Source organism: Mercenaria mercenaria, chromosome 17 (genome assembly GCF_021730395.1).
Source record: "Mercenaria mercenaria strain notata chromosome 17, MADL_Memer_1, whole genome shotgun sequence".
Taxonomy (NCBI): domain Eukaryota; kingdom Metazoa; phylum Mollusca; class Bivalvia; order Venerida; family Veneridae; genus Mercenaria; species Mercenaria mercenaria.
This window is the reverse complement of record NC_069377.1, coordinates 68,661,793-68,674,318: the sequence shown is the minus strand read 5'-3', so window position 1 is coordinate 68,674,318 and position 12,526 is coordinate 68,661,793. Positions and strand designations below refer to the sequence as shown.

The following is a 12,526-nucleotide window of genomic DNA, read 5'->3' as shown; positions in this document are numbered from 1 at the left end:
TACTGTTTGACAGAGATGAGAATCAAACAGTAAATTTTCTGTTGCTTGAACTTTTATTCTTTTAGCTATATACATTTTGTTTTTAGCTCACCTGTCACAAAGTGACAAGGTGAGCTTTTGTGATTGCGCGGCGTCCGTCGTCCGTCGTCCGTCCGTGCGTGCGTGCGTCCGTAAACTTTTGCTTGTGACCACTCTAGAGGTCACATTTTTCATTGGATCTTTATGAAAATTGGTCAGAATGTTTACCTTGATGATATCTAGGTCAAGTTCGAAACTGGGTCACATGCCATCAAAAACTAGGTCAGTAGGTCTAAAAATAGAAAAACCTTGTGACCTCTCTAGAGGCCATATATTTCACAAGATCTTCATGAAAATTGGTCAGAATGTTCACCTTGATGATATCTAGGTCAAGTTCGAAACTGGGTCACGTGGGGTCAAAAACTAGGTCAGTAGGTCTAAAAATAGAAAAACCTTGTGACCTCTCTAGAGGCCATATTTTTCATGAGATCTTAATGAATATTGGTCAGAATGTTCACCTTGATGATATCTAGGTCAAGTTCGAAACTGGGTCACGTGGGGTCAAAAACTAGGTCATTAGGTCTAAAAATAGAAAAACCTTGTGACCTCTCTAGAGGCCATATTCCTCAATGGATCTTCATGAAAATTGGTCAGAATGTTCAGCTTCATGATATCTAGGTCAAGTACGAAACTGGGTCACGTGGGGGTAAAAACTAGGTCAGTAGATCTAAAAATAGAAAAACCTTGTGACCTCTCTAGAGGCCATATTTTTCATGAGATCTTCATGAATATTGGTCAGAATGTTCACCTTGATGATATCTAGGTCAAGTTCGATACTGGGTCATGTGGGATCAAAAACTAGGTCAGTAGGTCTAAAAATAGAAAAACCTTGTGACCTCTCTAGAGACCATATTTCTCAATGGATCTTCATGAAAATTGGTCAGAATGTTCACCTTGATGATATCTAGGTCAAGTTCGAAACTGGGTCACGTGCGTTCAAAAACTAGGTCAGTAGGTCTAAAAATAGAAAAACCTTGTGACCTCTCTAGAGGCCATATTTTTCAATGGATCTTCAGGAAAATTGGTCAGAATGTTTACCTTGATGATATCTAGATCAAGTTGGAAACTGGGTCACGTGGGGTCAAAAACTAGGTCACTAGGTCTAAAAATAGAAAAACCTTGTGACCTCTCTAGAGGCCATTTTTTTCATGAGATCTTCATGAATATTGGTCAGAATGTTCACCTTGATGATATCTAGGTCAGATTCGCAACTGGGTCACGTGGGGTCAAAAACTAGGTCAGTAGGTCTAAAAATAGAAAAACCTTGTGACCTCTCTAGAGGCCATATTTCTCAATGGATCTTCATGAAAAATTGTCAGAATGTTCACCTTGATGATATCTAGGTCAAGTTTGAAACTGGGTCACGTACGGTCAAAAACTAGGTCAGTAGGTCTGAAAATAGAAAAACCTTGTGACCTCTCTAGAGGTCATATTTTTCATGGGATCTTTATGAAAATTGGTCAGAATGTTCATCTTGATGATATCTAGGTCATGTTCGAAACTGGGTCACGTGCGGTCAATAACTAGGTCAGTAGATCTAAAAATAGAAAAACCTTGTGACCTCTTTAGAGGCCATATTTTTCAAGAGATCTTCATGAAAATTGGTCAGAATGTTGACCTTGATGATATCTAGGTCAAGTTCGAAACTGGGTTACGTGCGGTCAAAAACTAGGTCAGTAGGTCTAAAAATAGAAAAATCTTGTGATGTCTCTAGAGGCCATATTTTTCATGAGATCTTCATGAAAATTGGTGAGAATGCTCAGCTTGATGATATCTAGGTCAAGTTCATAACTTGGTCATGTGCGGTCAAAAATTAGGTCAGTAGGTCGAAAAATAGAAAAACCTTGTGACCTCTCTAGAGGCCATATTTTTCACGAGATCTTCATGAAAATTGGTGAGAATGTTCACCTTGATGATATCTAGGTCAGGTTTAAAGGTGGGTCACATGCCTTCAAAAACTAGGTCATTAGGTCAAATAATAGAAAAACCTTGTGACCTCTCTAGAGGTCATATTTTTCAATGGATCTTCATGAAAATTGGTCAGAATGTTTTATCTTGATGATATCTAGGTCACATGTGCTCAAAAACTAGGTCACTATGTCAAATAATAGAAATAACTAGGTCATACTCAGTTCAACACTGGGTCATGTGGGGATAGGTGAGTGATTCAGGACCATCATGGTCCTCTTGTTACAGTTCTAACAGCTGTACTGTTTGTCATGTAAAATTCACCTGGGGAGTCTTCTTTCCAATAAAAGTGCAGGTTTAATTATCAGTGGTGTTTTGAATTTAGACATAGTGCTTAAAGTGCCATAATCATTTGATTTTGCACAGAAGGCTTCATGTATTATTGTTCCAAAACATTAAAAATGCATGAATAATAAGATATAGACAAGTGAATTTTTTTAAGACCAGTGATTTTATAGGGGCAAATATGTTTATATTATCATTAGATTTGTTAAAAGCTTCGTTATCATGAACATTATTACCGCGGTATAAAATCTCCCACTTGAACACCTCAATCTCCCACTTTTGAAAGCAAAAACTCCCACTTGGCATTCAGAAAAAGTTGGGATGTCTGCAAATGCTGTATAAACAGAAAAGGTTATATCTTCTCAATAACTGTAATTCCAAAGTCAGTTAATTGGCCCATTTCAACTTCTATAACGCAAGTTCAGTTTGCAGTTATACCTGTTTATATTAATGTTGCTGTAACACCTATCTACATCACCTTTGCCATAACACCTATCTACATTGCCTGTGCGGTAACACCTGTGAGCACTTACCTTTGCTGTTACACCTGTCTGCATCTATCTACAGTACCTTTGCTGTAAAATCTTTTGATAGTACCTTTGCTGTTAAACCTATCTGTTACACATATCTACAGTAATATTTGCTGTTCCATCCGTCTACAGTACCTATGCAGTTTAACCTACAGTAGATTTGTCGTTACACATATCTACCATTACAGTTGCTTTTACACTTTTGCAGTTAAACCGATCTATATTACCTTTGCTGTTACACCTATCTACATCACTTTGCTTTATATTACCTTTGCTGTAATACCTATCTACAGTGACATGTCTGCAATTACCTTTGCAGTTAAACCTATATGTAGTTCCCTTTGTTGTTATAAAAAATGGAAATCAAGCTTTATCAAAGCTGTTGACACTTCATTTTCAGCTTGACTATTCGAAGAATAATAAGTAGAGCTACCTACTCACCACAGTGTCAGTGTCGGCATCACACCTTGGTTAAGTTTTTTGTACCAGTCCACATTTTGACAGAATCCTTTGAGATAAAGCTTTGAAACTTTCAACACTTGAGTACCATCACAATGTCCAGTTTTTAGCAAGAGTCGGAACTCCATCAAGGATTTTAGCTGAATTATAGCCCCTTTTAACTTACAAATCTTGGTAAAGTTTTTTGTACCAGTTCATATTTTGTATAAACTGTTTGACATATGGCTTTGAAACTTTTCTCACTTGTTTATTATAACAGTCTCTATCTGTAGGCAACAGTACATAACTCTGTCAACTATTTTAGCTGAATTATGGCCCTTTTTGGACTTGGAAATTGGTACAGTTTTTGTACAAGTCCATGTTTTCTCAAAACTATTTGGTGTGTGGCTTTGAAACTTTGAAAACTTGTTTATCATCATGATTTCCATCTGTAGGCAAGAGTACATAACTCTGTCAAGTATTTAGGCTGAATTATGGCCCTTTTTGGACTTGGAAATTGGTTCTGTTTTTGTCAAAAGTATTTGATATGTGGCTTTGAAATTTTGAACACTTTCTTATCATCATGATCTCCATCTGTAGGCAAGAGAACTTAACTCTGTCAACTATTTTAGCTGAATTATGACCCTTTTTAGACTTGGAAATCAGTTAAATTTTTCATACCAGTCCATATTGCCTAACCCGTTTGTCACATGGCTTTGAAACTTTGACCACTTGTTTACCATCAATTCTTCAAATAGTCGAGCGCGCTGTCAATAGACAGCTCTTGTTCACAATATTTTCACCACCAACTGCTAAACTTCCTAAAGCCAACAGTCAGAACTGCATCAAGCTGCCAGTCAAGGGAGCAATATAATGCTGCTGCTTAAAGCAAGTGACTGCTGAATATGTGGTGGCTAAGGCAGATTTAGTTATAGCAAAGCACCGAACAAACAATCTCTTGCTATCTTGTCTCAGCTGGGACTGAACAACACCAGTGGAATTCTTGTTGTCTCAGCTGATACAGAACAAAACAGTGAAAATCTTGTTGTCTCGGCTAGGACGGAACAAAACAGTGAAAATCTTGTTGTCTTAGCAGGGAAAATCTGGAACAAAACAGTGAAAATCTTGTTGTCTCAGCTGGTATAGAACAAGACAGTGAAAATCTTGTTGTCTTAGCAGGGAAGGAACAAGACAATGGAATCTTGTTGTCTCAGTTGGTTTAAAGCAAGACTGTGAAAATCTTGTTGTCTCACTGGGAAGGAACAAGTCAATGAAAATATTGATGTCTCATGTGAGACAGAACAAGAAAGTGGATTTTTTTCACAGTTTAATGCATCATGTGCTAGATTTTATGTCAAAACAACAACGCCAATTACTATTAATTCAAAACAAGCCATTCCTTTGTCTTCTGTAGAAACTGCTATTCCTTTCTCTGTGTTCATTTAAAGGAATTATAACATAACACAGCAATTTAGTTGTGTCATAAAAGATGTGTGCACATCATAGCCTGCAGACAAGGTAAATACTTACTTCAGTTTTCTGGCTCCAGATGTAACTGCATGAAGTAATAACACACATCAATTTTTCAATGCTAATGGTAACTATAGATAGGTGTAACAGCAGTGTAACTGGTGACAGTTATTACTGTGGACATTGTAGATAGGTGTAACAGTAAAGGTAACTGTAGATAGGTGTAGCAGCAAAAAAAAGGAGTAGATTATAAGGTGTAACAGCAAAAATAACTGTAGATTATAAGGTGTAACAGCAAAGATAACTATAGATAGGTGTAACAGCAAAAATAATTGTAGATTATAAGGTGTAACAGCAAAGGTAACTGTAGATAGGTGTAACAGCAAAGATAATTGTTGATAGGTGTAACAGCAAAGTTAGACAGCTGTAACTGCAAAAGTTGACTGCAGATAGGTGTAATCTCAAAGGTGATTCCAAACAGCAAAAAGTGAAAATCAAACTTTCTGAGTAACGGCTATATAATGTGAATCATGTGAATCGAGTGCACACTAAATTTCAGACGCACAAGTTAGTTAGCAACTGCATAACCTTGAGGCCACAGTTTCAGGTCCTAATGCACCTCCTGTAACGGTAATAAAAAAAACAAGATTAAAGCGTAGAATAATTTTTCTAATGTTGATTAAGCATGTTGCATGATGAAATAGTACAAAGAGTGAGTTAAAAGGGTAAGGTGTTGCTGCCACATGTTATGTGCACATTCTGACATGATATAGAACTAGCTGTGGCTGATCCTGTACTAGGAAAAAAGTTGAGCATTATCTTGTCTGCTTTAAGAACTTTTATCCAGCCAGCGCTGTTGCTAGGAGTGTATGGATGCTGTTGCTAGGAGTGTATGGATGCTGTCTTGGTGTTAATCTGTTCATTACGAAGACCTAAAGAGTTTTTTATATTTCAAGATTTTACAGTAAATTAGCAGTGTTGTTCGAATGATTGACCATCAATAGCTGAGTCTCTGCAAGCAGGTTTATAAATGCCTTACTAGGAAGAAGTTGTCAACACCAAATACTAAGGACATGATGGCTTTCATCATTTCTTGTTAGGATAATATTTGAGCTTTGAAATTATCAACAAGTATTCAGTAGTTTAGTTTTAAGTACAGAAATTTAGTGGTAAAGGGCCAGCAAGTCAACTGAAAACAGGTGTAAACATGTGATGTTCTGTTTGATAGGTTTTACAGTTACCAGATAGGGAGATACTTATCTCAGCTTTCATATCCACAGCTTGGTTTAAGTTTTGATGCACTTTCTCTTCATCTCTGTTATAACTTAATGGATTTGCTTCAAACTTAAAAAGTTGTTTCTCATTATCACCAAGTTGAACATTGTATGAGATAAGGGTCATAACTCTGGCACCAGTATTTCATGAATTATGTTTGTTTTAACTTACAGTTTCAGTTCAAAGCCTCTTTAGTTGCTGAATGGATTTGATTTAAATTCAAAGTAGTTGCCATATAACATCACTAACATCATATGGTTCATTACTCCAGTTTAGATATTTCATGAATTATATCACCTTCTTACTTCAAATTTCACGTCAAATTATTATGTATGTTCAATCTCCTTTATTACTAAATGGATTTGATTCAAACTAAAAACAGTTTTTCTACATCATCATCCACATGATATAACACCTGGTGCATCATTACTCTGGCAGAAATATATGCTTTTTACAAAGAATTTCAGGTTGAAGTTATCCTTTATCTGGGTTATTACAAAATGGATTTGACACATACTGTTGTCTCACATCATCATCGGCATTTGGGGAGTATTATTAATAATCACTCCATTGATAGCTCTAGTTTATTTAGATATGCTCTGTTTCACTTAATCAAGCACGGTGCTTGTTAACAAGGCACACAACTTAGAGCATACTTAACTGTAATAGTCTTACACAGTTACTTTTCCAATACAAAAAAAAAAATCATCAATAGATACATATTGTAAGATTTGTCTCCCCTGTATTAAATAGTAGGAGGAAAAAAAACAAGTTGATGATAAATCTGTCAATATATTGTCTGTCTATTGATTCCAATATTAGATCAACACTGCTTTATAATGTGACAGTGGGCAGTCGTCTAGTGTAGCATTACAGGGTGCTGTGATTTCCCCACAATCTACGCACCCTGATTTTAGTTTCTGTGAAAACACCAATTTAATTGTTGATCTGTGAAATCGGAAGCTCTCGGTGAAAGTCTTATTTGGATTGAGATATCTGCTCACATGTAGGCTAGCGACTGATTAACAATTATTGGGTAAATTTCTAAATAAAGGCTGTAATCAGTATCTGCTGGAAGAATTAGAAATTATGTGACACTGTACAACGTTTCTAAACAAAAAGAGAAAAAATGAAAAGTAGTAAACAGCGAAGTATGCCGGAATTGACATGTTTGTTTTGGTTTGGTTTGTGGGATGATATTCTGGTTGACTTCTCTATCAGGGCTGATCGGAAATAAGAATCAGTGGTAAATGTATAATGATTATATAACTTTCTCAGGAGATGTTTTGTGGTGGACATGACTCCTACAGAATATATTGCAATTTGCTCAGTTACAACTGTCTTGTATTTGACAGCAGATTGTTTATGGGCTTAAAAGAGTTTTTAATCGTTACTCGAGTTACTTTCTTAGAAATAATGGCGGCTAGAAGTAAAGTAGGCGGTAGTGGAAAGGGCATCAGATGTTTAGTAAGTTGTTATTTAGCCATACATTGTTAATATGAGTTTAATTGTCTACTGCTTTATAAATTAAAATATCTTGGTTCATTGTATTCATGTCTCTGTGCTGGATAAGGAATGCTTCGATTTCCTTGGATTATTGTTGTTGTATTATTGTAAATTGTGTGGGGTTGGATTTTAACTTTGACACAAAGTGTTTTTCATCTTGAGTAAGCTTAAATGTTAAAAGTAAAGTGGAATCATATTTTCAGGTATGTCTATAAAGGAAAAAAATAAAAACAACTGTGTAAAAAACTCTGACATTTTTCTTACGTGCTGTATGTACTTCCATTGAAACAAAGTCCTTTATTTATTTATATTAAAATTAAAATTCTGCAACGTTTCAGTATTTCCATTTTTAGCTCACCTGAGCAATGCTCAGGTGAGTTTTTCTGATCGCTCGATGTCCGGCGTCCGGCGTCCGTCGTCTGGCGTCTGTCGTCTGTCGTCTGTCGTCCGTCGTCTGTCAACATTTAGCTTGTGTATGCGATAGAGGCTGTATTTTTCAATTAATCTTCATGAATATTGGTCAGAATGATAACCTTGATGAAATCTAGGCCGAGTTCGAAAATGGGTCATCTGGGGTCAAAAACTAGGTCACTAGGTCAAATCAAAGAAAAACCTTGTGAATGCGATAGAGACTGTATTTTTCATTTCTTCTTCATGAATATTGGTCAGAATGATAACTTTGATGAAATCTAGGCCGAGTTCGAAAATGGGTCATCTCGGGTCAAAAACTAGGTCACTAGGTCAAATCAAAGAAAAACCTTGTGTATGCGATAGAGGTGGTATTTTTCAATTAATCTTCATGAATATTGGTCAGAATGATAACCTTGATAAAATCTAAGCCGAGTTCGAAAATGGGTCATCTCGGGTCAAAAACTAGGTCACTAGGTCAAATCAAAGAAAAACCTTGTGTATGCAATAGAGGCTGTATTTTTCAATTCTTCTTCATGAATATTGGTCAGAATGATAACTTTGATGAAATCTAGGCCGAGTTCGAAAATGGGTCATCTCGGGTCAAAAACTAGGTCACTAGGTCAAATCAAAGAAAAACCTTGTGTATGCGATAAAGGCTGTATTTTTCAATTGATCTTCATGAATTTTGGTCAGAATGATTGCCTTGATGAAATCTAGGCCGAGTTCGAAAATGGGTCATCTCGGGTCAAAAACTAGGTCACTAGGTCATATCACGTAAAAACCTTGTGTATGCGATAGAGGCTGTATTTTTCAATTGATCTTCATGAATTTTGGTCAGAGTGATTGCCTTGATGAAATTTAGACCAAGTTCGAAAATGGGTCATCTGGGGTCAAAAACTAGATCACTAGGTCAAATCAAAGAAAAACCTTGTGTATGCAATAGAGGCTGTATTTTTCAACTGATCTTCATGAAATTTAGCCAGAATGATTACCTTGATAAAATCTAGGCTGATTTCGAAAATGGGTCATCTGGGGTCAAAAACTAGGTCACTAGGTCAAATCGAAGAAAAACATTGTGTATGCAATAGAGGATGTATTTTTCAATTGATCTTCATGAAATTTGGTCAGAGTGATTGCCTTGATGAAAACTAGGTCGGTTTTGAATATGGGTTATCTGAGGTCAAAAACTAGGTCACTAGGTCAAATTAAAGAAAAATCTTGTGTATACGATAGAGACTGTTTTTTTTCAGTTGATATTTATGAAATTTGGTCAGGTTGATTGCCTTAATGAAATCTAGGTCGAATTTGAATATGGATCATCTGAGGTCAAAAACTAGGTCACTTGGTCAAATCAAAGAAAAAACTTCTGTATGTGATAGAGGCTGTATTTTTCATTGATCTTCATGAATTTTGGTCAGAATGATTGCCTTGATAAAATCTAGGTCGAGTTTGAACATGGGTCATCTAGGGTCAAAAACTAGGTCATATCTAAGAAAATGCTTGTTTTATCGCAAGAGACCAATTTTTTGGTCCAATCTTAATGAAAATTGATCAGAATATTTGTTTCCATGAAATCACTAGGTCAAACATGTTTTACACTGTTATGGAGTGTTTCTTAGGTGAGCGACCTAGGGCCATCTTGGCCCTCTTGTTACTGTAATATCATAGATATTTGAGGGGGGCATTTATTTTCATAGATATCACGGTCGTGTCAGTACATTAAATCAGTCAATCAAATAAACGAATAAATTCCCATTCATTTTGTCATTAAAATAATTAAATCAAAGAATTCAAGTCCCACTGTAATATTTAGTTGAGAAACTGTGGAATTTTACACCAACAAAATTAAGTGATTTAACAGTAAACAATCTTTGTATGTTTCTGTATTTTTTCTGTCAGGTAAGTGAGAAATTTACTGAGGCAGTAACTGAGCCACTTAAACAGCTTCCCTTACAGACACTGAGCAACTTCCCTGATAATAATTGAGCAACTTCTCTGAGCAACTTGGAAGACCTTTCTTGACAGTAACAGAGCAACTTCCCCGACAGTAACTGAGCAACTTGAAGAACTTTTTTGACAGTAACTGAGCAACTTCCCTGACAGTAACTAAGCAGCTTGAAGAACTTTGTTGACAGTAACTGAGCAACTTCCCTGACAGTAACTAAGCAACTTGAAGAACTTTCTTGACAGTAACTGAGCAACTTCCCTGACAGTAACTAAGCAACTTGAAGAACTTTCTTGACAGTAACTGAGCAACTTCCCTGACAGTAACTGAGCAACTTGAAGAACTTTCTTGACAGTAACTGAGCAACTTCCATGACAGTAACTAAGCAACTTGAAGAACTTTCTTGACAGTAACTGAGCAACTTGAAGAACTTTCTTGACAGTAACTGAGCAACTTCCATGACAGTAACTAAGCAACTTGAAGAACTTTTTTGACAGTAACTGAGCAACTTCCCTGACAGTAACTAAGCAACTTAAAGAACTTTCTTGACAGTAACTGAGCATCTTTCCTGACAGTAACTGAGCAACTTTGAAGGACTTTCTTGACAGTAACAGAGCAACTTCCCTGACAGTAATTGAGCAACTTGAAGAACTTTCTTGACAGTAACTGAGCAATTTCCCTGACAGTAATTGAGCAACTTGAAGAACTTTCTTGACAGTAACTGAGCAACTTCCCTGACAGTAATTGAGCAACTTAAAAAACTTTCTTGACAGTAACTGAGCAACTTCCCTGACAGTAACTGAGCAACTTTGAAGAACTTTCTTGACAGTAACAGAACAACTTCCCTGACAGTAATTAAACAACTTGAAGAACTTTCTTGACAGTAACTGAGCAACTTGAAGAACTTTTTTGACAGTAACTAAGCAACTTCCCTGACAGTAACTGAGCAACTTCCCTGACAGTAACTGAGCAACCTGAAGAACTTTGTTGACAGTAACTGAGCAACTTCCCTGACAGTAATTGAGCAACTTGAAGAACTTTCTTGACAGTAACTGAGCAACTTCCCTGACAGTAACTGAGCAACTTGAAGAACTTTTTTGACAGTAACTGAGCAACTTCCCTGACAGCAACTAAGCAATTTGAAAAACTTTCTTGACAGTAACTGAGCAACTTCCTTGACAGTAACTGAGCAACTTCCCTGACAGTTACTAAACAACTTCCTTGACAGTAACTTAGCAACTTCCCTGACAGTTACTGAGCAACCTGCAACTTCCAGAACAGTAACTGAGCAACTTCCCTGACAGTAGCTGAGCAACTTCATGGACAGTAATTGATCATCATCCCTACATAACATTGAGGTGAAGAACAAAAATAAGTCACTGCTAGTAAATTTCTCATTTCTGGATAATGGACAAGTTCGGATTGGCACAGAATTAGAATAGGCTTTGTGTACCGTCTTTATTTTTGTTTCATGTATTATGTCGTGATTTTGATGGAGTTGCAGCTCTTGAGCTGTGTATATGCATTGATAGTATTAAATGTTTTAGGTTAACTGGATGAATTGTGGCATCAACCTGGTTGTGATAAAAGTATGATGATGAAAGTCATTAATTTCTGTGTATTCTAGCTTTTCTTGGTGAATATTGTAAAACTGTTTTAAATTGTCCTACTTGCTGAAATCTAGACAGTCTGAATCAAATGAATTTGTACCATCTTAGCTGAAGTTAAAGCATGACATATTACCATGAACTGTATTTCATTCAGTGTGATCAAAGTCTTTAAATATTAAAAACCTAGAGATGCTGTGCTTCACATTGTAATCAATCAATTATTCATACATTTTAAAAGCGAAAAATTAATCAATTTGTGAAGTATCTAAATCAAGTGGAGAGTTGGCAATTTCATATCTGACTTGTTTCAGATTTTACTTTCATGCTTGTATTTCAGATAAAACAACATCTGTATACGTTTATATATAATATCAAAATTTAGTTAACATGTATTCATTAAATATTCGTATTTGATTTTTAAGAAGTCGTTTAATGTATGCTGAGTTATACACTTGTAAATGTTAAGATTTTAGTAAGTTTTTATTGGTTATTTGATTCCCGTGTTCATTTCAAATCAAGTCGATTGTTAGATTTTTGCGATTGTAAGCAAGATAGCTACTTTATGTGCTGAATTGACGTTCACGGTCCGTCGATTTTCTGCACTGTAAAACACAACTATGATGAAGAAATTGTAGACATGGTAGTTTGTTATAGTGTGCTGTGTTAAACTTTTAATATGTGGACTACAATTAGCAGCTATATGAGATGGTATAAGTTATACGTTACAATATTTGTTGATGCCTGATCTGTTGGGAGTACCATATAATGATGTTTGTGTACCTTGACAATGGATACGATGAGTGAATGTTTTATTTATGAGGTAATATCTTATAGAGGAGTAGCAATGTATATGAACTTAATAACTCCTACATTCTTTCATTTTTCACATACTCATCTATGATATGGGTATATATATGTTTCTGTAGGTGTTAAATGATTAATGGATAGCACTTTTCTGAGAAGCCTCACACTGGTGTATATAGGGCCATGCTGTGTCACACTGGTGTATA

General features: G+C 36.0%; 1 protein-coding gene across 5 annotated transcripts in view; it reads left to right on the top strand.

The window, feature by feature from the left end:
• LOC123537191 (collagen alpha-1(III) chain-like) overlaps window positions 1-12,526 on the top strand; it is a 116,457-nt gene that overhangs the window by 63,615 nt on the left and 40,316 nt on the right. For 2 of the 5 annotated variants that reach the window (XM_053528526.1, XM_053528521.1), the window contains exon 1: window positions 12,180-12,336. The exons of the other annotated variants lie outside the window; for them this stretch is intronic. In XM_053528526.1, coding sequence (XP_053384501.1) covers window positions 12,332-12,336 — 5 coding nt within the window. In that variant the 5' untranslated portion in view covers window positions 12,180-12,331. Of the gene's footprint in view, window positions 1-12,179; window positions 12,337-12,526 lie in introns of those variants that run through there. 5 annotated transcript variants of the gene reach the window in all.